Source organism: Microtus pennsylvanicus, chromosome 6, assembly GCF_037038515.1.
Source record: "Microtus pennsylvanicus isolate mMicPen1 chromosome 6, mMicPen1.hap1, whole genome shotgun sequence".
NCBI classification, from domain to species: Eukaryota; Metazoa; Chordata; class Mammalia; order Rodentia; family Cricetidae; genus Microtus; species Microtus pennsylvanicus.
This window is the reverse complement of record NC_134584.1, coordinates 126,234,248-126,258,767: the sequence shown is the minus strand read 5'-3', so window position 1 is coordinate 126,258,767 and position 24,520 is coordinate 126,234,248. Positions and strand designations below refer to the sequence as shown.

The window sequence follows — 24,520 nt, the reverse complement described above, 5'->3', positions numbered from 1 at the left end:
CCATCTATCTATCTCTCTATCTATCTATGAATCTATTTATGAATCTATCTATCATCTATCTCTTTAACTATCTATCTACCTACCTATCTATCTATCAATCTATCTTTGTATCTATCTATCTATTTTGAATAGGGTGTCAGGATTCCTAGGCTGGTCTTGAACTCATTGTAGTAAACTCTGGATCTTCTACAGCCACCTCCTCAGTGCTGAGATTAAAAGCATATGCTACCTCATCCAATTTACGCCCCGCTGGGATCAAACACTCTACCAACTGAGCTCATCCACAGTCTAAGATTATTTTAATTAAAATAAAAAAAAAAGCACTGACTTGGAAGAATTAGACACTGAGATGTTGCAACTTCCATCTAAACATCTAAATATGCTCTCTAAAATACACTTATTTTATTGTCTACTAGAATGTTTAAATAAAAGCAAGTGATTATATAGTCTAGATCCATCACAAAAATATTACCAACCACAATATAAAATCTTCAGGAAAAGTCATAATCCCATCACTTTAAAATAAACACTGGCATGTGTTTCTGTGTCATTTAAGTGAATACATGTCTTTAACTATTTTGAAACCCATTCAAAATAATGTTTATCTCATATGTAGTTTCTGAAACTGTTCATGTTTAAACTCATAATTTGATTATTTAAAGTATTCTAAAAATGCAAAGGGCAAACTTTAGCTAAGTAAGCTGAAATGGCTCAGGGTATAAAAACGCTAGTGAAGCCTGACAACATGGGTCCTCAGAGCCACCGGCAGAGGAAAAAGTGCCCAAACTGTCATCTGACCACACATGCACTGTGCACTTGTGTGCCCACACTCACACACCTATACATACAATAATAATAAATCAAGATGAATTTTATTTTTTTTATTTATTTATTTATTAAAAATTTCCACCTCCTCCCATTTCCCTCCCACTTAAAGATGAATTTTAAAATTTAAAATAAATGAAGTAAAGGTTCTTGTGAAAATAATAGAAGAAAAAAAACCCCTGTGTTTTAAGATTTCCCACTTCAGCCAAAATGATGGAAAATTAAGAAATGCAGGGACATATAACTGAAGGTAAGATTTTTTTCCTGGTATTCTCAAACATGTTTTAAAATCATTTTCTTCCCCTTTCTGTTCCCATTTCTTTGTCTCTTGTGGAATTTTGGGAAGAGTACGGTAAACTGTCCCAGACCATCAAGTAGGGACACTTGAGTTCTCTGGTACAAAGCTTGTCTCAGCCACTGACCAGAGTAACAGTCCCAGGGGGCATCCCTGTTCTCACTTCTCAGTATGCTCTTAAAAAAGGTAAGCGGTGAGGGCTGGGCAGGAGTTCTAGGTTCTGATCCAGGGAGGGAATGAGAGAGCAAGAGGCAGGAAACCATGGTAAGTTTGAGTTTAGATCTTCAGAACCCGGATGTAGCAGCACCTGTCTGCAATTCCAGGACTCCCAGATGAGATAGGAGCTGGAGACAGGACAATCCCAAGATGCTAAGGGCTGGCTAGCTCGGCCTGGTGAGAAAGACTCTCTCAAACAATGTGCAAGGGGAAGACTGGTACCCAGGAATGCATACACAGGAGCATACACACACAGGACAGAGACAGAGACAGACAGAGAGATAGAGACACACAGACACACACAGGAGAGAGAAAGACAGAGACACACAGACAGGGTGGAGATTTGAAAGGGAAAGGAAAGAAAGTAAGAAATCTAATCACCATCTGAATGTCTCCTTACCTTGGAGCTGCTGGGAGTAAAGTGGATACTGGAGTTTGTGCCAATTAATTTACAGAACCAATTATAGACTCAAGTAGCTGCAGGAACTGTGTGCTGCACATGAGATGGGGTGGTAGGGCTCTCAAGGGGAAAGGAGTAGCTGCAGCTTCACTTAGGAATGCTGTCAATCTTCCAGTCCATGTGGCAAGGCTATCTTTAACAAAACATATGAGTGAACGATCTTATTCTACTGAAAACGGGCGATTTTCCAGATCTCCTGAAACCTGCACGTTCCGCAAACCTGGGCTTTTATAACCTCAGAAGCAAAAACCCATTGTTTTCCAAAGATTCCCATACCATGCATTTTGAAAACCATACTCTTGAGAAAATCCTTGAGAGAGGGCACTTCCAAGGCATGTTATAGACCACTCCATATTAAAAAAGAAAAGACTTATTTTGGGCATTTCTCCACACCCTAAACATCTCTTCCTCTACACCCGCATGTGCGGTGACACTCCCAGTCAGTGAGACGTCAACAGGCAGAAGTAGATAAATGACATTACACATCCAATACATTCGCCAACAGTTGGCCTTTCTCTCTGGGCTTCCCCTAGGGCACTGTGGACGGTCCGGGCAGCAGACATTCTCATAACTGGAATATGCCAGTGCAGGACATGCTGCTGGATTACCTGATGCAAAGATGGCTGTCACCCAATAACACCCACCCACCCTTCACCTTGACACTAAGTAGCAGTCCAAGGAAAGAAAAAACCCACGGTGATGAAAACTATACATTCACAGCAGAAGAGCCCCTGCAAGGGGAAGGCATATGTAGGCTGCCAGAAAATTAGTGGCCAAACCCTCTCTCATTTTGAATAACTTTATGACTACTACTGCCACCAAGGTGGACAGACCAGGAACTTTATGAATAACAGGGGAAAGTAACCATACCCAGAGGTACCACACTACATGTGGGGACTGGGAAGGAAAGAACATGCCTTCCCACTAAGGACCGGAGCCAGATCTCCCCAAGGTCCATGACCCGTTCCTGACACCTGCTACATGCGGTCCGTCTTCTAAACACCCAGAACGTTAGATTTTGGATCATTTATGCTATGTACATATAGATTTATTCTAGCACCTCAAAACTGACATGCAAACAAGAAAACTGTAGAGCGTGTTTGCTTAAAGAAAACACCACTCCCACGGTGTCTCCCCCTTCTCTGCCGGCACTAATTTACCAATCAGTCAGGTCTCTGAGGAGGCAGGCACGGTAACGAGGCTCGATAAACAAGGGGGAAGAAGATGCTGGCGTCATTCCACCACCAGCGGCGCAGAGCAGCAATGCAAAACAAGAGGAGGGAAACCCTGAATGATTCCATCTCCCCCTCAGTTACAGAGTCCCTCCTCATCCTGATTTCAATACCCTACTCGCCGCTACCACAGTCAGCAGGACTCAGACATCACAGTGACTGAAGCAAAGGAGAAGGGAGGATGCATCAGAGAAGGGAAAATAATACAGTGCTCTTTCAAATGAAGCAGAGTGAAAAGTTACAACAGGGTTAACAAAAAAAAAAGAATGAAAAACTTGGAAAGTTCTGTTGCAAAGTTTACACATACATGCATACGTACACACATACACACACTCCAGGAAATTCTAAGTATCTCAACAGGAATGTTTTTTTAAGATTTATGAGTCACACAAAAACTGACTGCATTTCCGTAATCCACAGATTTACACAACAGAGTCAATGATTACCTCAGAGACACTTGAAAGCCTGTAACTCTAAAATGAGTCCGAAGCCTACCAGCAGCAGTAATAACATCCCTTCAATCCGAGCTCCCACAATGCACACATACACATATGCACACCACAGGCACACACGGGCGCACAGACATGCTGGCATGCACACACTATGAGGTAGACACATAGATAAATACCTTTGGATAGTTAGCATCCTAAAACTGAAAAGCCAGCTCCACTTGGAGAAAACAACACAAGCCATAACCACAGCCACGCTCAATGCATCGTCCTCCATTGAGGTGCACAGCACAATGCATCGTCCTCCGTTGAGGTGCACAGCACAATGCATCGTCCTCCGTTGAGGTGCACAGCACAATGCATCGTCCTCTGTTGAGGTGCACAGCACAATGCATCGTCCTCTGTTGAGATGCACAGCACAATGCATCGTCCTCTGTTGAGATGCACAGCACAATGCATTGTCCTCTGTTGAGGTGCACAGCACAATGCATCGTCCTCTGTTGAGATGCACAGCACAATGCATTGTCCTCTGTTGAGGTGCACAGCACAATGCATCGTCCTCTGTTGAGGTGCACAGCACAATGCATCGTCCTCTGTCGATAGCGAGCCACCACAGGGCCCAGAAAGCTGGTGTCTCTGACAGTGCTGAACTCTACTCAAAGAAGAGTATACGGAAGCAGTGCTTCGGCCTCCCTGGGAAGAAATGACAAAGGATATCTGCAGAGGTGGGTCAGCACACCCTACACCACTGGCACATTCTTAGGGCACCAACGGTTGGATGATGCCTCCTCTAACTCCTAGCGCTCCCAGGTACCAGAACCCCATTGCTGGGCACACGGGAATTCCCTGCTGTTCTTCCTGCTTCCACAACTTCCACTGTATGACTTCTCTGGCACGTCATAAAGAAGCATGTACTTATTCACCACAGACAGGGAGAGCACTGGCAACAGACCTAAGAAATGGCTCCAACCAAGTCAAGATTGGTGAACCCCTGGGTTGGTGGCGGTCACTTCAGGGGCATGGGTGACTAAAAAGAGGAGTAGCTGCATCACCAAAAAGCCCATCACAGCATGGGTGACCACCCGGGAGAGCTGCAACCCTGCCCAGCTTGTAGGCAATCCCACTGAAGCATCTCCCACGCCACCAGTTTTTACTGCTTATACAGCTGTGGGCAGAGGCCTTGTGAATCTTCTAGCTTTCCGACCTTTATATTGGTAAGGTTCCTTAGCTTCCCGAGCCGCGCTTCCTCCCTCCAGAAGGCTATGTTTCAAGTGGAGTGGAGCTGGAGGTTACAGAATATAGTCCACAGGCTTTTAGCAATTATTTAAAAGAAAAAAAAGAGGGAAAGAAAGGGAGAAGGGGGAAGGAGGAAAAAAGGAAGGAAGAAAAAAAAGATCTAGCTTGCTATTGCTGCTGGTATAATTAACCTAGTATTCATAAAAGCCCTAGGTTCAATTCCAGCACACCAAAAATAGACACACACACACACACAATGATGAATTAATGATTCAAGAACCACGTTCAAGTCAAACATTCCTTCCAGGAAGACAGCAGCACATATACCCCCATGACCAACATGTTACTAACTCCACGCTGTACATGAAGTGTACCTCTTACCGTCCATTCGGGCTTAATTACAAGGGGCTCCTCAAACCTGGAGGACTAGTCCTTAATTAGCACCTGCATCAGTCATGAGCCCTGCAGTTCAGAACCTGATTCTACATGAAACAGTCAGCCCTACACTTTACGGTGATGTATTATGGGAGCCACCAATACACCAGACCAGGCCATACAGTCAGCAGACAGAGCTGCAGAACTCTACAGAAGCTTTAGCGGGTGCCTGCAAGGATGAGCCCCCACGACACAGAGGGGTGGTGGAAGGGCGGAAGGGAGGGGCCAGAACAAGCCAAATACAAGGATATGCCAGCCTGCGAGACAAGTATCAAGGAAATTCCAATCAATTCTACAAAGCGTAAATATCCCCAAGATTGCAGTCAGTGCCCAGCATTCACACAACCGCATGTCAAAGGGGCAGATTGGTGCTGCGGTTCTCAGCAGCCCAGTGTTGCAAAAGTGACCCTCTGGGCACTGCTCTCAAGTGAACTGATGAAATCACCACTTCCCCATCTGTGCAGGAACTCAGAAGGTACTACAGATCACTTCCCTCACAGGACATGGCCATAATGGAGTCTCAAGTGGCTCCGCCACTTTGAACCTCTCAGAGAAAGATGCCACATAAACCTAAGCTATGATTATCATTATCTCTCTCTAGCATGTAGCCTGGGAAAGCTGGCAGGTCATTGGCCCGTGAAATATGTAAACAGACTACTACTTGGGTCGTTCAGCCTCAAACACACAGGACGTGGACTTTACAGCCCTCGCCTAGATCAAAACAAGGGCAAGTTTAAAACATCTCAGCTAAAAGAAAGCTTGATTCTATATTCAGGACATGCATGCACACACATGTACACACACACACACACACACACACACACTTACAGCAGGGGACAGACAGCTGCCGAAAGTTACTGCACACCTCTGATTTTGAGAAGTATGGCATCTGCACAGATCTGGTGACTATGTACATACAAGGACAGTGCCGCTGTGCTGGTCTCTCCGTCTCAGGAGTGGCAGCTTCCTCATCCTGATCCAGAACTCCTTGTAGGAGCCTGAGATACAGCCTAAGATGCTCAACAACAGACTGGGGACCAGCACATTGAGCCACCTCACACAGTGCTCTAGCTAACAGTGCCTGCGGTACAGCGGCAGCATATTTGAAGATAATATTTTATTATATTATTTTACAATTAGTAAGAACTGCAACCTGCCCCTCTGAAAGCATCATTGAGGAGGCTGCTCTACTATCAGCCCCTCTCCAGATCTCTCCCTGGTTTACTGTGCACACACACGCAGGTCACTGGCTTACTGTGCACATGCACGCAGGTCCCTGGCTTACTGCATACACACACTGTCAGCTATCAGAGGAAGAAGCTAAAGGAAGGAGGGCCAGACCAGGCCCAGAGCTGTACTAGGAGCCCAGCTTGTCAGAGCGAACAGAACGCAAACATGCTGGAGAGATGGCTCAGCGGTTAAGAGCACTTGCTGACAAACCCTATGACCTGAGTTTTCTACCCACAATGCACAGTGAGAGAAGAGAACCAACCCCTGGAAGTTGTCATCCAACTGTCACGAGTGTTGCCATGGCACTTGTATGCCCATACACATATACACACAGAAATAAATGAATAGATAAGCAAATGTTAAAATAATTAAATAGCCAGGCATAATGGAACATGTATTTAATCCCGGCACTGGGAGCCAGAGGCAGGAGGACCCCTAAATTGAGACTGATCTACAAAGCAAATTCCAGGACACTCAGGGCTACATAGAGAAACTCTGCATTAAGAGAAAGAACGGAGGGAGGGGAGGAGAGTGGAGGAAGAGGAGGGGAAGAAAGTGGAGAGAAGGGGAGGGGAGGTAAAGCAAAGCTTTATGGTTATGCTGATGAAAGAACAGGCCTTGATACAGACAGACCTTCTGAGAAGGTTTCCAAGTCCATGGTACTTTGGGGCAGGGGTAAGAAATGTCCTAAGATGCAGAGCATAAAATTATGCAAATGGAATGCTCTATGGCCGGGCAAAAGGCATCTCCAGGCTTCTCTGCCGTGCCCTGTCTAACACAGTTGTACACTCGGAAACAAACAGGAAAAATTCCACCAAGAGCACTCAGTCCAGCACTCAGGCCTCCTCCCCAGCTTTACAATAAAACAAACCATGGTCCATAGCTTTGACAGTCAACTGATCTTCAACAGCAAAAGCGAACACATTTCCTGAATCCCTAAATCATTCACGTTAACTTAAGACAGATGAGAATATGCTCTTCTGGGGAATTCCTGTAGGACTGCACTATCCTACAGTGTGTGGTCACACGGTGTGTCCTGTGCAGGGAGACTGCACTATCCTACAGTGTGTGGTCATACTGTGTGTCCTGTGCAGGGAGACTGCGCTATCCTACAGTGTGTGGTCACACCGTGTGTCCTGTGCTACAGTAGAGACTGCACTATCCTACAGTGTGTGGTCATACTGTGTGTCCTGTGCTACAGTAGAGACTGCACTATCCTACAGTGTGTGGTCACACCGTGTGTCCTGTGCAGGGAGACTGCACTATCCTACAGTGTGTGGTCACACGGTGTGTCCTGTGCAGGGAGACTGCGCTATCCTACAGTGTGTGGTCACACCGTGTGTCCTGTGCTACAGTAGAGACTGCACTATCCTACAGTGTGTGGTCACACCGCGTGTCCTGTGCAGGGAGACTGCACTATCCTACAGTGTGTGGTCACACCGTGTGTCCTGTGCTACAGTAGAGACTGCACTATCCTACAGTGTGTGGTCATACTGTGTGTCCTGTGCAGGGAGACTGCACTATCCTACAGTGTGTGGTCACACCGTGTGTCCTGTGCAGGGAGACAGCATCAGAGCTGTGCATGAGAGACAAACATGCATCATTGTGCAGCCTTGTCCCCGATTCCAACATTCCTCACTGGGGAAGTGAGGATTTCATCACCGCCAACCCTCTGTGGGGTGAACAGAGATAAACTTGTCCCGAGATAAACTTAACCCGAGAAAATACGATGAATATTCCTGTGAAAGACCCTGTCCCCATAACTCCACAAGTCAACAGGCAAGCAACTCATGCCCCGGTACAACACTTGGGTGAGCCTTCCACCATCGCTCTGACCTGAAGATCCTTGTGATGCCAAGAGCAAGGACTGGGTAGAGTCCATGAAAGAAGCTTCCCTTTAGTGGCAGGAAGGCAACAGAACCCCTCTCCATCTAAAACCCTTCCAGTATAGCTTTCCTCTCAAAGGCTTCATTCTCTTGTCTCATTATATGGCCTCATCCGGCCCAGAGCTCACTATGTAGATAAGGCTGGCCTCACACTTGGAGTAATAATCCTCCTGCCTCTGCCTCCCAAATGCTGAGACAAGTATGTACCACCAAGCCCAGCTTCTGCCAAAGTCTATCAAACACGCGAGTGTTCTAGAAGGTTTCCGAAAGCACGGCTCAGCGTTTTACCAGCAAAGCGCAAAAAAGCAAAGGAGATCAGAAATACGGAGGCTAAGCTTTACATTTGAGCACACTTCCTGTGCAGCGATGTTTACAAACAAAATGCTGGAAGGGAGCATGGAAATAACATTGCCCAACCACGCAGCTTTATCACTCTGATCAGGGCTTAGCAACTTCCTGAGTCTCCGTGAGGACAGGAGGGAGCACTACTTTCATGAAGACAGCCTCCACGGTGCAGGAGCCCACACTGTGCCCCAGATTGGGGAGATGGGGAGAAAGGGTCATCTGGAACACAAAGCTATGTGCCCCTAATGTTGTAAGTCTAACCCAACAACACCTCCTGCCCTACCCAAAACTCACCACACCCTCGAGATACCACTCCCTATTTCTCATACAATAAATAGGTCAATTCTTGGGTGAAGTCAAGAGGTGGTTGACAATGGGAGCCCTTAGCTGAACTAAGTCTTAAAAGGGGTGTCAATCAATCTGCCAGCCCTTACAAGCAAAAGATGTTCTGTGCTCCTATATGCTGATGTGAGCTGTTCCTAGTCACCAGCTTGAGGTTCACAGGAGGGTAAGAAAGGGCTATGGGCACAGAAGTTATAGAAGCTTAGATAACAAAGGCTCCAAGTAGTCACAAAAGGTCTCCTTTCCCATTCCAAATCCAGCACGGGTGGTTTCTATGCCCTACAGTCGTCTCAGAGCTGTTTAGTTAAGGAATCAGGAAGATCTTCAGAAGCCTCGGGCATGTTACAAATAGATTACACTTGCAGTTCCAAAGTGTATCCTCCCCAATATTCAAAAGGTTTTTAAGTAAAAAATACAGATTTGGTGCCTTTCAAAATGTTCGAGGAGACTGAGTTGGTGGTGCCTACACGGCACTTCCAGTGCCCTGCAGTTCAGTCCCAGCACAGAGGAAACTGGGTGTCGTAGAGACCTAAGCACCCAGGAGATAAGCACCTAGGAGTGGGACAGGAAGACCAGAAATTCAAGGTCACACTCAGCTACTCAGGCTTCATGAGACCATCTTTAAAAATATCAAATAAAGAAATAATTCAAATATAGCACAGGACAGGTGTATGTCGATTAGCTTTTATCAAGTTGACATAAACTACAGTCTCCTGGGAACAGGAACTACCTCCATCAGATTGGCTTGTGGCACGTCATGGCTGTCAGGCACTTTCTTGATGAATGATTGATGTGGGAGGGCCCAGCCCTTTTGTGGGCGGTACCTCCCCTGGGCAGGTGGTCCTGTATTATGTAAGAAAACAAGTTGAGCAAGGTGTGGAGAAGTCAGTAAGCCTCACTCCTCTGTGGTCTGTGCTTCAGCTCCTGCCTCGGAATGAGCCACAGGGCTAGAGACATCTGAAAACCTACACAGAGCCCTGCTACCGGCCCTACCAGTCCCACTGAGGTCAGGTACAAGGAACTGGAGTTGGCCACAGCCTGAGTGATCTCAGAAGCTGAGTGAGCCCTGACTCCGTGCCTTCCTTCTCTGTCCTAGGGTCTGCAGCAGTAAGTGACTTCTCTGGAGTCTTGAAGATCAGGCACCTGGGGAAAGCTTGCCACATCTTCTACAGGTGAAATCCTAAGGTGCTTCCCGTGATGACGGACTGCAACCTGAAAACTGAAAATAAACCCTTGCATGGTGTTTTGGTTTGGTTTGTTGTTGTTGTTTCATTTTGTTTTGGGTTTTTTGGCCAGTGTTTTATCTCAGTACACCACTGTGGACAACACATCCGTCAATTTCCTTTATCAGTGCAGTATGGCAGCTTCCATCGCCGTAGAAAATAGCAAGGATTAATGGAAAACCCATCACAGGGCCACGGGTGTGTAAATCCCGGCACAGTGCGGGCACAGCATGGAAGTGGACAGGCCACTGCGCTCTATCTAGCCCCAGGTGCTTCGTGCAAAAATGAAAACCGAAGACAGGGAAGACCAAGGAGCAGATCGTCACCTCTGACCCGCTGCACCTACTGGCGTTTATACACTGTGGGGCCTAGAATTGTTTTTCTCCTTTTTCTGATGATTTATATACCAAACTTGAATTTCTATAAAACGTCTTAGAAGAGTGATTCTTTAGCAAACCATCTTGAAAAACAACACCTGATATAATAAATAAGATAAAAATTGACCTGATTAATAAACTAGTCAGTAAAAGTGGGTCCAGCCAATAATTAAAACCGGAGGAGGAAGAAAAAATTCAAGAGGACTAAGACTCTATCACACAGAAAGGAGATAATATATAATCACTAACTCATCATGAAGGCCCAAGAAAGACAGCATCCCGGGCACAGAAGAGAAAACAGGCTTCACTGCTGGTAAGAGGGGCCACACAGAGCCAAAAGTGGGAACTTCCTCGACGAACATCTCCGGAGCCTCCAGTTGACCAGTGAGACATAAAATGTCTCTTAGAACAGTTTAAAAGGAAAGACTGCTTATATAGCCCACCCAATGGCCCACACCCAGGGCCATTTCCAACCGGGCTGAGAAGAAACAGAAGTCTATGCGAATGGTCCTTACCAATGACAACCCAAGCAAAACTGAGCAGTGGTTACAGGTAACTCCACCAACATTTGCTTCCCAGTGCCTTCACCCTTCCTCTGTTTGGAAACAGCTTTAGTAATCTAGTCTCCTAACGAGTGTGTACTGGGTTCAACGCCCAACACACAATCTAACAACGACAACAAAAATCATTACCTTTGATCCCTGGCAACAGCCCAGTAAGATTGGGATACCCAGATCATCCTCAACCTTTTCTCACTCTGACATGTCTGCTGCTTAATGAAGAAACCACCTCCTCCTGGATGTTCCAGTTCTGTAGCTGAATCTGGATGTGTTTGTGCAGACATCTGTGTTGTCATCAGAAGATCATAAAACATGGGCCATAAAACTAACATCTTAGAATGCTTAGCGGTTAATTAGCATTCCAAGTTTCCTTGAAAAAAAAATAAAAACCTTTGAGGATGTGCCTTCGTTAACGAAATATGTTCTTCAAGACTTGAACACTGGAATGGCCCAGCTTCCAAGCCCAACTGTTTCCCTGGTGAGCAGATCATGTGATGCACTCTCACAACAAAGCCTCTAGATTTTTCTGGAACTTCAACCAAGTGGTGAAGATCCCAAATCCTGCATCCAGCGTCAGTGGATTTAGTGGTTAGTCACACTCTGCACACTCCACCAGGAACCCACACCCTGCCCCCTAACTCTCCCCTGGGCTGTAAGAGAACTCTTCACTGAAGAATACCCCGCTGGGCAGAAATCCTCTCGCCGTCCCTCACAACGACGCTGCTGCACACTGGGTTTCAGAATTATACATTATTTATCTGAAATGCCTTTGTAGTATGAGAAAATATTTCCTAGAGAAGAACTTGCATCAAAAAGTAGGTTTAGGGGGCTGGAGAGATGGCTCAGCGGTTAAGAGCACTGATTGCTCTTCCAGAGGACCCGGGTTCGATTCCCAGCACCCACATGGCAGCTCACAACTGTCTGAAAATGCAGTTCCATGAGATCTGACACCTTCACACCAACAAACATAATAAAGTTAAATAAATAAAAAAAAACAGTTAAAAAAAAAAGTAGGTTTAATATTGGACACAGAATGACAATTAAAACACCCACATGCAAGAGTTGCCAATTTCCATTTATTTTAAACATTAAAAAAGCACAACACAAAGCCTACGGTTCTCTCGACCACTTACACAAGACCAGCACTTTCTGATCCAAGGCTTTCATCTCTTAATCCGGCCACATTTTGGCAAGCTGGCCATTTTTGTTCTGCAGGGTGGACAGTGTGCTATTTTGTCAGGTGTACCAAAACATTCATTTTTAGCATAGGCTATCTTCTGAACCACAATACCTGTAACATACTCTGGTTTTCTATTCTGAAAAGATGCAACAGGCCCAAAACTCAACTCTGCAATAACTGAATACAGAACACAGAAAGTGAGAAAAATGACTGCCCTGGCATTGCTAAAACTACTGATAGTTATAAAGCATGAAAATGCTGCCTCCATATACACATACACGTATGGACACATATGACATCCAGTTAGCACCAGGTCAGAGCAAATGTTAGTTAAAACTCACAAAGGGAACAGTGAGGGAATCATCTCTGAGCATACGATTATCTTCAAAGACGCATGTCCTCAAACAGTGAACTCTGAGGCTACCCTAAACTACGTTCACCCTGACTCCCACCAACATGTGTCCAAGAGGGCCACTAAGAGAGGCAACAGACTCTGACTACACAGGTGAGTAGAAAGAGATCCAGGCCCCTGTCTGCTCCCTGGTAAAGCCCATGCATGTCACACTTGCCTGGTAATCCGGCAGCATGGCAATATGGTGACCTGCAGAGTAGACATGCTGGTGATCCAGCAGCATGGTGACCTGCACACTAGATATGCTGGTAATCCAGCAGCATGGTGACCTGCACACTAGGTATGCTGGTAATCCAGCAGCATGGTGACCTGAAGACTAGGTATGCTGGTAATCCAGCAGCACGGTGACCTGCACACTAGGTATGCTGGTAATCCAGCAGCATGGTGACCTGCACACTAGGTATGCTGGTAATCCAGCAGCATGGTGACCTGAAGACTAGGTATGCTGGTAATCCAGCAGCACGGTGACCTGCACACTAGGTATGCTGGTAATCCAGCAGCATGGTGACCTGCACACTAGGTATGCTGGTAATCCAGCAGCATGGTGACCTGAAAACTAGATATGCTGGTAATCCAGCAGCACGGTGACCTGCACACTAGGTATGCTGGTAATCCAGTAGCATGGTGACCTGAAAACTAGATATGCTGGTAATCCAGCAGCATGGTGACCTGCACACTAGGTATGCTGGTAGAGCTCAAGGGCTGGAACTGGAGCTGCCGAGCCCTCAAATGTGGTGAGACAGCATGGGAAGGGTGGGGGGAGGGTGCAGAGAGCCAAAAGCAAACACACATAAAACTCTTTCACTAGGCATCTTTGCAGCATCCCAGTCAAGTCTCCATTTAGCAAAGGCAGCTGGGGAGCGAGGCTGAGGGATCAGTTTAACAGCTGAGAAGCCTTCCAAGGGGTATGGCAACAGCATACAGGATGCAGAGGTTCGTCGGATGAGAGCTCCTCAGGCAGACATCATAGACTGCACTGGCCCAAGGAAGAAGGGTTAATTTAGTCCATTGTATTTAAAATCCCTTAAAAAAATTGTTTCCAATTGGGGTATCTGGTTATCTCTGAAACACAATGACATGTTTTATGGGACTCTCGGAACTATAAAATACCTAAAAATGGAATCCTATTCATACTGGCTTATGTAATCTATTTTTAACATCTTTATTGAGATATAATCACAAACCATAAAATTCACCCATTTAAAGTATACAATTGGGGTTAGAAAGATAGTGTGCATTCAGTTATGTGCTTGCACACAGCATGAGGCCCTCAGTCCCTGCCCGCCCACCCGTGCGAAAGCAGGGTTTGGTGACCCACACCCATAATCATGACTATTTGGTGTCACGACGAACATTTATATCTAAATTTTTATATAAATGTTTTATTTCTCTTATCTATATATCAAAGAATTAAAGAAAAGAAAATAAACAATATTTTACGACATTTGGATGTAAAGCTCAAAGTTTTGCTCATAAGTATCAATATCGATAGAAATCAGAGAAGAAATGTGTTGGGTTTTGTGTTTGTTTTGTTTTGATTGTTCATAAGTGTCAATATCGATAGAAATCAGAGAAGAAACATGCTGGGTTTTGTTTTGTTTTGACACAGTCACCTGTAGCTCAGAGAAGCCTTGAACTCGCTATGTTGAACTTCCACCTGATCCTCCAGCCGCCAACTCAAGAGTGAAGGAATTATAGGTGTGCCTCTCCAAACCTGGTTCTAGGTAGTAATGGAGACCGAACCTAGGCCTGTTCTTGTATAGGCTGGGTAAGCAGTCAAGTGAACAAGCTGAATCTTGAGCACAAGCGTATTACTTAACAGTGTAAATCACTGAAAGACCTAAGGCCAGATATAAGGAAGCAAAGCCCCACGAAAACACATTTTTGCATTAATTTTTCCTAAGTTTCTTAAGGCAAAAATAGTAACAGAGGAAAAATAGCAGACCCTCTCCTCCTTTAGTCACTAAACATTAAATTTCTTTTCATTAGAATTTGACTCTCTGAAAGCAGGCAAGCGAAGCAGGCCTTTAATCAGGGCACTTAGGAGACAGTAGTTAGGAGACAGAGGCAGAGAGAGCACTGTGTGTTCAAGCTCAAGGTGGTCTACATATTAAGTTCCAAGGCAGTCAGAGCTACGCACAAAGGCCCTATTGAAAAGAAAGAAAGGGAGGGAGAGAAGGATGGTGGGAGAGAGGGAAGGAGAGAGGGAGGGGGAGGAAAAACAGGAAAGAAGGAATGAAGAAAAGATGGATGGATTTTCTAACACGCCATGGTGGTACACATATATAACCAAAGGCAGGAAATCACTACAAGTTTGAGGCACCCTGAAAGCAGGAACTCAAAAAAAAAAAAAGATATTCTATTTTATTCTATTATCTGTGTCAAACAAAAAAGGCACCAAAAAGATTTGGCATACTGACCTCAGGTTCTACTGCTACTGATCTAGGTCTAGACAGGAATGTGGAATTGATGGCTATGGAGGAGGGAGGATGCTGTGTGTGCCTAAAATGCCAGCTCCACCCAGTGGAAAATAACCTATGGAAAGAACCCACTGACCTAATTGTCTCCCATTTCTTTCCAACCTTGAAAAGAGGAAAACTGTGTGTGTGTGTGTGTGTGTGTGTGTGTGTGTGTGTGTGTGTGTGTCATCTGTTGAGCGTCTGCCTTCACAAACATGCATCCAACACCACAGGAAGGTAAGACCCTTCCAGGACAGATGGAAGATCTGTCTGCAGGTTAATGGCCCATGTGGGACTTTAAACATTACCTTCAACAAGTAACTCATCCATGAGGAATTGAAAACACCATAAGCCAAGCAGAGCTTCTCCTCAGCCAGATTCATCCTGTGAAACTCAAATCCTAAACACTTGCGTTCACTTCTGGCCCAGCCCCAAGGATTCACACTGAAAGACATGGAGGTACTAGACCGAGCCTAAGTAGAGTCAGGGCCAGATTCCCACACTGCTTTGGCCACATGCCTTGAACCTGACCCAGCGCAAACTCCAGGACTAAGCACTGTTTGGTCTCACAGGCAGACTAGCCTCCTTGAAAATAGCTGACATGAAAGAGAACCTTCCATGTTGTCCAAACTCTCTCAGTCTTAGTTCTGATTGTACGCTGTGTGTGCTACATGACAAACACACGGGCCTTAGGCTCCTAACTAGCGGGAGGGAATCAGTGCCTTCTCAGAAGGTCCTTCCCATGTGCTATTTGTGTGATGTGTTTACTCATCCTTTATGATGGCTATGTGACAGACATCTGCTGAACAAGCCAGACTGAAGTGAGGCATTTGTACCAGCACCTCACCTGGAGGAGAATCACAGCTCCATCCTTCATAGCCTTGAGTCCTACACGGTACAAGAGGTATATGAAGTCCTCAGGAGACGCACAAAGAAAAGAGGGCCTCAAACAGCCAAGTACGCACAGCCCACTCCCAAAGAGGACTAGCTTGAGCTGAGGGTCAAAGGAAGCCTGCATAGAGGGAACAAGCATCCTAGGAAGGAAAATCGGGAAAGACAGAGCAGAGGCAGGGAAGTGCAGGGAATTCCAAGGGGCTGGGTTATGGGCTAAGGAGTCCAGAGAAGAAAGCAAGAGATCTCTAGAGACCCTTGGACCTCTGAGAGAGGAGGACACCAGAGAGCTGAATTTTGAAGTATGTTTAACTATGTTTCCTTTTCCCTTTTTCTATTTTGCAACAGAAAATGTTGCAAATAATAACAAATGCCTTTACTCCACTAGTTCTTTTTTATTCTTGCCTATATCTTCTCTCAATTGCGGCTATAATGTAACTTCCATTAAGTTTTCAGTAAGTTTGCAACTGTGTGGCAAAATGTTACCATGCATTCATTCACATACAAGAAAAAAAAAGGAAAAAAACATACCAACTACCAGGTATTTCCTAAAATCCCTGATTCATAAGTTTAATAATTAACAATTTCCCAAAAGAAAATAATTTTTTGAATGTTCACGAGCATACATTGTTTTTATTTATTTCTTTCATTATTCATTCATTCATTGTTCTTTGAAACACTAACTGGCCTGGAACTCACTATTCAGATCAAGCTGGCCTGGAACTTGTGACCAGTCCTCCTGCCTCTCACTCCCATTGCTTGAACTGCAGGATTGTGGGTATGTCCCACATCCCCTCCTCTTTAAATTGTATCTAAACAACAAGTTGCTACTAGGTCACCCTTAGGAGACTGATTTGGGAAGCAGAGGCCTAGCCAGCCCATCTGAAACACTTAGAGCACTCTTGGCATTCTCTGCTCCCTAGGCTTACTGAATCAATCTGCCCTTCTGATTGCACCATTGCATGAGCAGGTTTGAAATCAACCAACTCTTCAATTAACTAACACTCTAAACAAAAGAAGCAAAAGCTAAGCAGGAACTACGGGATAGGGGAAAGTTGAACATGTTCTGCAGGTGAAATGTATCAGTGATTCAATCTTTACCTAGCAGCTTCTACAGACTAGATCTAGTTCAGAAGAAGTCATATTCATCAAGTTCAACACGCACTCTCTGCAAAAGAGATGACAAAAGTGAGGGTTAGCTTGCCCAAGGTTAAATAGCTAACACAGTGAGGTTCCCAACATTGTCGCCAAAACAAGGCTCTAAGGAGAAGGGAGGTGAGCCAAGGGGTTACAGTACTCATCTTGTCTTCAATCCCTTCTCCTGTCTACAGGAGCTCCTCTTTCCACTAAGCCAGGCTCATCCAATCAACTCCGTGGCCTGTCTTTGCTGTCACCAGACCACAAGACATCCCAGAGTCTCTCCCTGGCATTTCCTGTCATCCACAGCCAGATTCTAACATCGGTGCTCCAAAACCCCAAAGTTTCTGTTCTCACAGTGCACTCGCTCACACTTTCAGGACAGCAACACGCTCTCAAGGCTCCCACACCATGACCCCACTGCAGCCCTGCAGACGCAGAACTCTCCCACTGCAAGGAAGGTGCTTTCTGAGGTCACTCAGACTCTCAGTTAGAGAGCAGGGCCCTAAACATGGCTAGCCATCCCGCCCACCAAGCCCACTGCAAACCCTAATGACTACAAGATACCCACCCCCTGCCACTACATAATGGTGGCTCCTTCTGTGAAGTCCAGAGCAGGGCATTTAGTAAACAGCTTTCCTTCAATAAACCCCATGCTTAAAGCTAAGGTTCTGTGCGTGCCAGAAATGGTAAGTTAGGCTCTGAACACACACAGAGCCACAAATGGTCCTCCAATTGGACACACTCGGGGAAGTAACACATAACCTGTCTACGCACAGCATCTGCTCAGGTCTTGATAATGGTAGGTAAATGAGGACAGCTAGTGTACACTAGTGTAAAAATATAGATTACAGCGGGGGGGGGGGGTTGGCTCACACCTTTAATCTCAGCAGCCCTCAGGAGGCAGAGGCAGGTATATCTCTAAGTTCAAGGCCAGCTTGGTCTATAGAGTGAGTTCCAGGACAGTCAGAGTTGTTACACAGAGAGAGCCTGTCTCGAAAAACCGATAGATTTGTGTGTGGGGGGGGGGGGGGAAGGGAGGGAGGGAGAGAGATTGCATATGACTAAGAGTAAGCTATCTAACACTGACTTTTTAAGGATATTTCTGGTACTAAGACATGGTATTTTCCTGGTCGTAAGTTGATTTGTCCAAGCTACAGAGAAAACAGCTCAAACAACACAAACAACATGCCAGAGAATTCACCCCACCACACCACAAAGTGCTTAGTGCACAGAAAACTTGACTGGTTTTTCTTTGCCAGCTCTTTTCCTTCTCCTTTTCTTCTGCTTCATGGGTTTGCATCCACTGAACACGCACCGCCTGCCCACACTTTTCCCCAGCAGGTGGGAGCTCATCATATCTCATGTCACCTAGCAACCTAAGCAAGATTTTACCACGACCTGGCTACCCAGTTCTTCATACAGGATCTACCCTGTCTTATTAAGCAGAGGAAATAAGAGAATAGAAGTCTCAACACTCACAGCCTTAATATGTTTGCTCCTTAATGACCTTAAATGGGAAGGGTGGTTTAGGAGAATTGTCTGTATTCTGTCAATCATGTTTTAAATAAAAGCTGATTGGCCAGGCAGGAAGTATAGGTGGGTCAATCAGACAGGAAGTAGAGGTGGAGCAACAAGAACAGGAGTATTCTGGGAAGCAAGAAGCTCCCTCCACAGTTCTGCCCAGACCACTGAAGAAGCAAGATGTGAGCTGCCCCTCTGAGAAAGGTACTGAGCCATGTGGCTAACATAGATAAGAATAATGGGTTAATATAAGCTACAAGAACTAATAAGCAGCCTGAGCTAAGGGGCCAATCAGTTTATAATCTTATGGAGACCTCTGTGTGATTTTTTTGGGGTCTTGCCGCTGTGGGGTACCGGGCAGGACAGAAACCCCAACAGCCCAGCCTTCATGTTACAGAAGGGAGAAGTGTTAAAGCCTAAAGATGAATCTCAGTCATCGCCTAACCATCCAAGAGGAAAAACAAATGGATGAAACAGCTTTTAAGTTAATTTGTTTACTTTGTGTGTATGGATGTTCGTCTGCATGTATGGGTACCACATTCACGTAGCGCTTGCTGAGGCCAGAACAGCATTAAATCCCCTGGGACTGGAGTTATACATGGTTGTGAGCAGCCACAATGAGAGTGTTGAGAATTCAACCCAGGTCCTCTGGAAGAGCAGCACTTAGTTGCTGACCTAGCCCTTGCTTGATTGGTTTTGGTTTTTGGTTTGTTTGGGGATTTTTTTTTTCTTTTAGGCAGGATCTCATTCTGTAGCCTTGGGTGGCCTGGAGCTCACTCTACAGATGAAGCTAGGCTTGAATTCACAGAGACTGACCTGCCTCTGCCTCCGAGTTCTGGGATAAAACTATGTGTCACCAAGTCCAACCCTTTGTACACTTATGAGTCAACTTGTGATCCAATGGTTAAACTCCGAATACTATTAAAAAAAAAAAACTATGTGGGTGGGGGAGCAAGTAGCCCTGGCTGGCCTTAAATTCTAGGTTCAGAAAGACTGTCTCAAAACAGAAAGTGCAGAGAGACTGAGAAAGACACACAACAAATACCTCTGATCTCTAAACACACACACACAAACACACCACCTCCTAAACTGAGCTTTTCTGGAAACCAGTGAATCACCCTTGACTCTCTTATCTCTAGGAATCCCTCTCCCTTTCTTGCTTTCTCCCACCTGGTCATCTCACAATTACTCCTGCTCTTTTTATGACCTCTTCCCCACCCAGTCCCTTCACCACGGAGCAGCCACTGCTGACAGTGAAGAACAGGCCACATCTATCAACAAGGGTGTTCCACTCCCTCCATCCAACATCCCAGAGACATCTTCTTCCCACAGCACAAACAAGCCACTCCATGGCTGTCTCCACTGAGGAGCCACAGGAATCTTGCTTTAGATTTTCACTATCCCTCTTCTAGGAAGAAGCCTACCAGTCCCTTAAATGCCTAGCACCCACAACACAAAAAATGCTTAGTTTGACCTAGGAGAGTAAATGCTTAAATTTCTATGGAAAAATTAATAATTCAGCCAAACAGTCAGTCACTGTGTATTCCCATAACAGGCAATTTGACCAAGTTGACCATTTCAACTTGTGGTGTGCAAGATGAAACACGCTAGTTTTACAAACAAAATCAGCAGAGAGCAACGGCACCATGCGTTCTGCTCTGGAACACACTTCTTTGCACTATACGTTACTGCCATTTTTCTTTTCTCTTTTTCCACAGCTACCAATGTTGGTCTGCAGAGTACAAAGACAACAACATTAAATCACGAACTGTCAATCAGGAAGGATGCTTAAAACACTTAAGTGTGAAGTTACAGAGGATTTCCCCTCTTGTCAGCTTTACAAGATAAACAGGTGCCCAATTTCCACAAACGTTGTTTGATTTTTCAATGAATTCGACCAACTGGAAGAACACAGCTGTTGAACTCAGCATCTCCTATCCCTGTATCAGATTCCTAACCATCCCCCGAAAGTTGCCTTAAAGGGACGATTTTGTTATTTTTTCCAACACAGAGTAAAAGCAAAATAAAACAAAAATGTGACCATTTTGCCCTTCCTTAATTTCAGAGAAAAATGGAGGGTGGCCCCTGAGCGTTCGGCGACTTAGGCAGACAAAGCCACCTTCCCCCTCTCGTTTGTTCCGAAGTCACAGAAGGCAGGCCACTCCACTGCTGAACAGACAGCAGACGGGAAATACCAAAGGGAACACATTCCACTCTAGTACAAAGGAAATATCCTCAGGTGCTGGAGCGAAACTTCAGCGTGGGCTGTTGTCATGCAGAGTGGGTAAAACAGTCTAACAAAACGCCCTTCCACTTCTGCCCCACAATGGAGGAATGCGGTTTAAGGGAGACAATGTTACTCCAGCAGGAAAACAGAGAAACGACGCTCCCCCGACCCCAGGCCCTCTGCAGCGAGGTAAGGGTAGAGGTCAGGAAGGAGCTCCGATTCCAGAAGCGAGTCCAGATTGAGCTGTTTCAAGGAGCCTAACATCGGTCGGAACCACTCCATCGCCCCCACCGGAGTCCATGAGTCCAGGTCGACCCAACCTGGGCTGCCTGTGCGACCTGGAGATCCCGCAAGAACACAGAAGGTTCCCGGACCGGCTGTGGCTCCCGCGTGTACGGGATCACCCAACTCTTTCCACACACCCCAAAGTTCCGTGGCCAACCCTCCGCGGCAGGCCTGCTCGGGGAGAGGCCTGGAGCTGGATTGCCAGGGCCCGCGGTCGGCCGGGCAGAGGCGCCCCGCCAGGCAACGCCGCGCCTCCCGCATGCCGCACTCAGCCTCGCCCGGTACCGGCTCCGGGCGCCGAGCCGCCCACTCCTAAGCCCCGAGGACCCAGATCGTGTCCAGGGTCTGTGCGGGTGGCGATCTCGGCCCAGCCCGAGCGCGCCGAGAACTTTGCGGTCGTAGGGTCCGGGCCGGGGGCGCAGACGAGGCCGCCGGGCTGCCGCACTTTCCCTTTCCCCGCCTCCCGGTCTCTCTCCTCCGTCTCCAGGAAGCGCCATATTGATCCCCGCGCCTTCCCCGTCCGCTCCCCGCCGCGCGCCCCAGGCCACTCACCTTGGCCACGGCCTTCCGGTAGCGGGTCACCGCCTGCTGGATGAGGCTGAAAACTTTCATGCGGCCGTCTCCGCACGGCACGACCACCCGGGTCCTCCCGAAGCACACGGTCACTTTCATGCCGCCGTCCCTCGCTGGCCCCGGCCGGAGAGGCACTGGGCCCGGCGACTGCTGCACGCAGGGCGCGGTGGGGCCGCTGCGCCGACGCGCCGGCGGCTAGGGGCGCGAGCAGGCGGCGGCACGGAGCCGCCCGGCTACCATGTCCAGCCCGGCCGCCTTGGCCTCGCCTCGCCTCGCCTCGCCTCGCCTCGCCTCAGCCTGGGCGCCTGCAGCCTCCGGCCACCTGTTCGGTGGCTTGGCGTCTTGGCGCGCTCGGCGGCGGCCCGGGGCCGTGTGGCGCTCGCACTCAGTCAGGACTCCGATGAGGGGACCGCGAGGCGGGGAGGAGGAGCGGAGCGGCGGCGGGCCGGGCGCACAGCACCGCGCGCAGGCGGCTGGAGGAGGCGCAGGGCGGGGCGCCCGGGAGGCCTCGGCCGCTGCCCGGCCGCTTGGGTCACCGCGCGGCGATGCGCATCGCAGCCCGCGGCGCTGGGTTTGGGCCGGCGCTGGGCAGGGCGCGTCCTCCTCCTCCAACCCGCTTGCTCTAGAGCTGCGGCGTTAGGCCCACTCGGGGACGCCCCACCCACGCCCCCAAGGGCTCCACCGAGGTCCCCTCCCTTTCTTTGTGACTTTTAATCCCCTTCCTGGGAGAAAGCAGTTTAGGCTTGGAGACGCCCCTAGAGCCCAGCAGCCACCGAGTAGCCCCGGATAGGGACCCGACTGCGGAGGAAGCACCAAGTCTCTTTCTGTCCGCAGCGAGGCAGGCAGGCTCTCAGTCCTAAGTGCCTGGCTCCGGTGCAGGGCCGGGCGGCGCTGTTCTGTAGCAGAGATTAATTGGCTGGTCCCGAGAGAGGCTGGAGACGCTTGGACGCCCTGGTACTTCCTCTTGAGGCCACTATTTACCTTAAAGTTTTTTGGTGAGCCACTTGTTTAAATAAGTAGGACTTAAAACCCAGTTCAAATACATTTGTTTCTTGAAAATTCTTCAATCTAAGCAACTTAACAAACCCTCTGAAAAATAAAGTCCGAATGCTCTCAGAGGAAAACCGTTCTAGGATATTCCCTCAACAGGCTGGCTCACGGCTCATAACTCAGGCAGGCACTGACACACCCCCAACTCCCTAGGGAGTGGGTGACATGCAGACTCTAAGACGTTTAAAAAACTACGTGGACCAAGTCTAGAAAAGTGACTGAAGCTGGCCTCCGACTTATAAGATGTTCCTAAATAAATGTGTACCATTGTCTTCAAAGAATGGCAAACTTCAAGAGAGCCGCTGTTGGCCTGCTTGTCTGTCACTATATAGAAAGTTCATTTTGGCAGGATTTGTTCATAATTTGCAGGACTCCCTTGAACCCGTTAAAGAGCCTGTGAGCCCCAGAAGAACTTGAGCACTTAAAGCCAACTCTGGGGGTCGTCCATCTATTCCTCCTCCCTTTTTAAAATAATAAACAAAACAAAGAAGTTCCTTGGCTTTTCAGAATCGTGCACATTCTCCTTGGCTTTGTGTCTCTAGGTCAGAGGAAGCATCGTGTTTCCTCCTTTCTGGCGGCTCTCAACCCACCCGATGAATCCCGGTTCCAGCAAATGGTGTCATCATGTGTCCTCCCCTCCGATGTCCATCAAGAAGTCACCCCCCCCCCCAAGTCCACAAGAGAATGCTTGAATGAGCACAGCCCCGGGAAAGACTCATATTACCTCAATATGGTGACATTGTTGAACTTGTCTACCAGTGACTATGCCAGTAATTCCTGCTGAGGATACCTGCGTCCATGGGCCAACAAGATAGCTCAGCCTACCAGGGAACCTGCCACCAAGACTACATAAATTCCAACCCCAGAACCCAATAGTGGAAAGAGAACTGCCCCAGCAAGTTGTCCTCCAACATCAACGCACGCGCGTGTGCACACACACATAATAATAATAAATAATAATAGTAGTAGTAGCCGGGCGGTGGTGGCGCACGCCTTTAATCCCAGCACTCGGGAGGCAGAGGTAGGCGGATCTCTGGGAGTTTGAGGCCAGCCTGGTCTACAAGAGCTAGTTCCAGGACAGGCTCCAAAGCCACAGAGAAACCCTGTCTCGAAAAACCAAAAAAAAATAAAAAAAAAATAGTAGTAGTAGTAGTAGTAATAATAATAAACAATACTTGAGCCCACAATAATTATGGATAATTAGGTAGAGATGGTGTTTCTGTTTTTACACATGGGAGGAATATAAAGTAGAGAGTGGGTTTGTCAAAAAGCAAAAATGTAAACGCGGCACTGAGCTGGTTCAGGTCTAAGTTTCAGCACTAGTGCCTTCGAGTATGATGTTCACACTCTCCCCAGCATTGCCTTTACCAGCTGAGGAAAGAAATCGATGAGATTCATTCCATAAAGTGTGAAAATCAAACTAATTCTGCATTAAAAGTCTTGATCCATGCTGCTGTGTGGAGCATGCAATAACATTGCAGAGTCTGTGAACCATGAGGAAACCAAACCTAGACTGGGTAGCAAATGACTGGAAGGAATAAGCGAGGGAAGCTCAAAGCTGGAGAAATAATTGGACAAGGGCTGGGGATAGAGCTAGGAGAAGGCTTGTCTAGGGTCCAAAGCCCTGGGTTTGATCCCTAACACTACATAAAAGCTGGGTATGGTAGTCCA

At 47.1% G+C, this 24,520-nt stretch overlaps 1 protein-coding gene across 20 annotated transcripts in view; it reads right to left on the bottom strand.

Annotated features, from left to right (window-relative positions):
• The window catches only part of Pard3 (par-3 family cell polarity regulator), a 509,597-nt gene extending 487,183 nt beyond the window's left edge, over window positions 1-22,414 (bottom strand). For 6 of the 20 annotated variants that reach the window (XM_075977715.1, XM_075977719.1, XM_075977716.1 and 3 more), the window contains exon 1: window positions 21,779-22,410. In XM_075977715.1, coding sequence (XP_075833830.1) covers window positions 21,779-21,898 — 120 coding nt within the window. In that variant the 5' untranslated portion in view covers window positions 21,899-22,410. Of the gene's footprint in view, window positions 1-21,778 lie in introns of all 20 variants that reach the window. The other 14 variants (XM_075977731.1, XM_075977732.1, XM_075977733.1 and 11 more) reach the window with 6 other exon arrangements.
• Window positions 22,415-24,520: the final 2,106 nt, after the last annotated feature.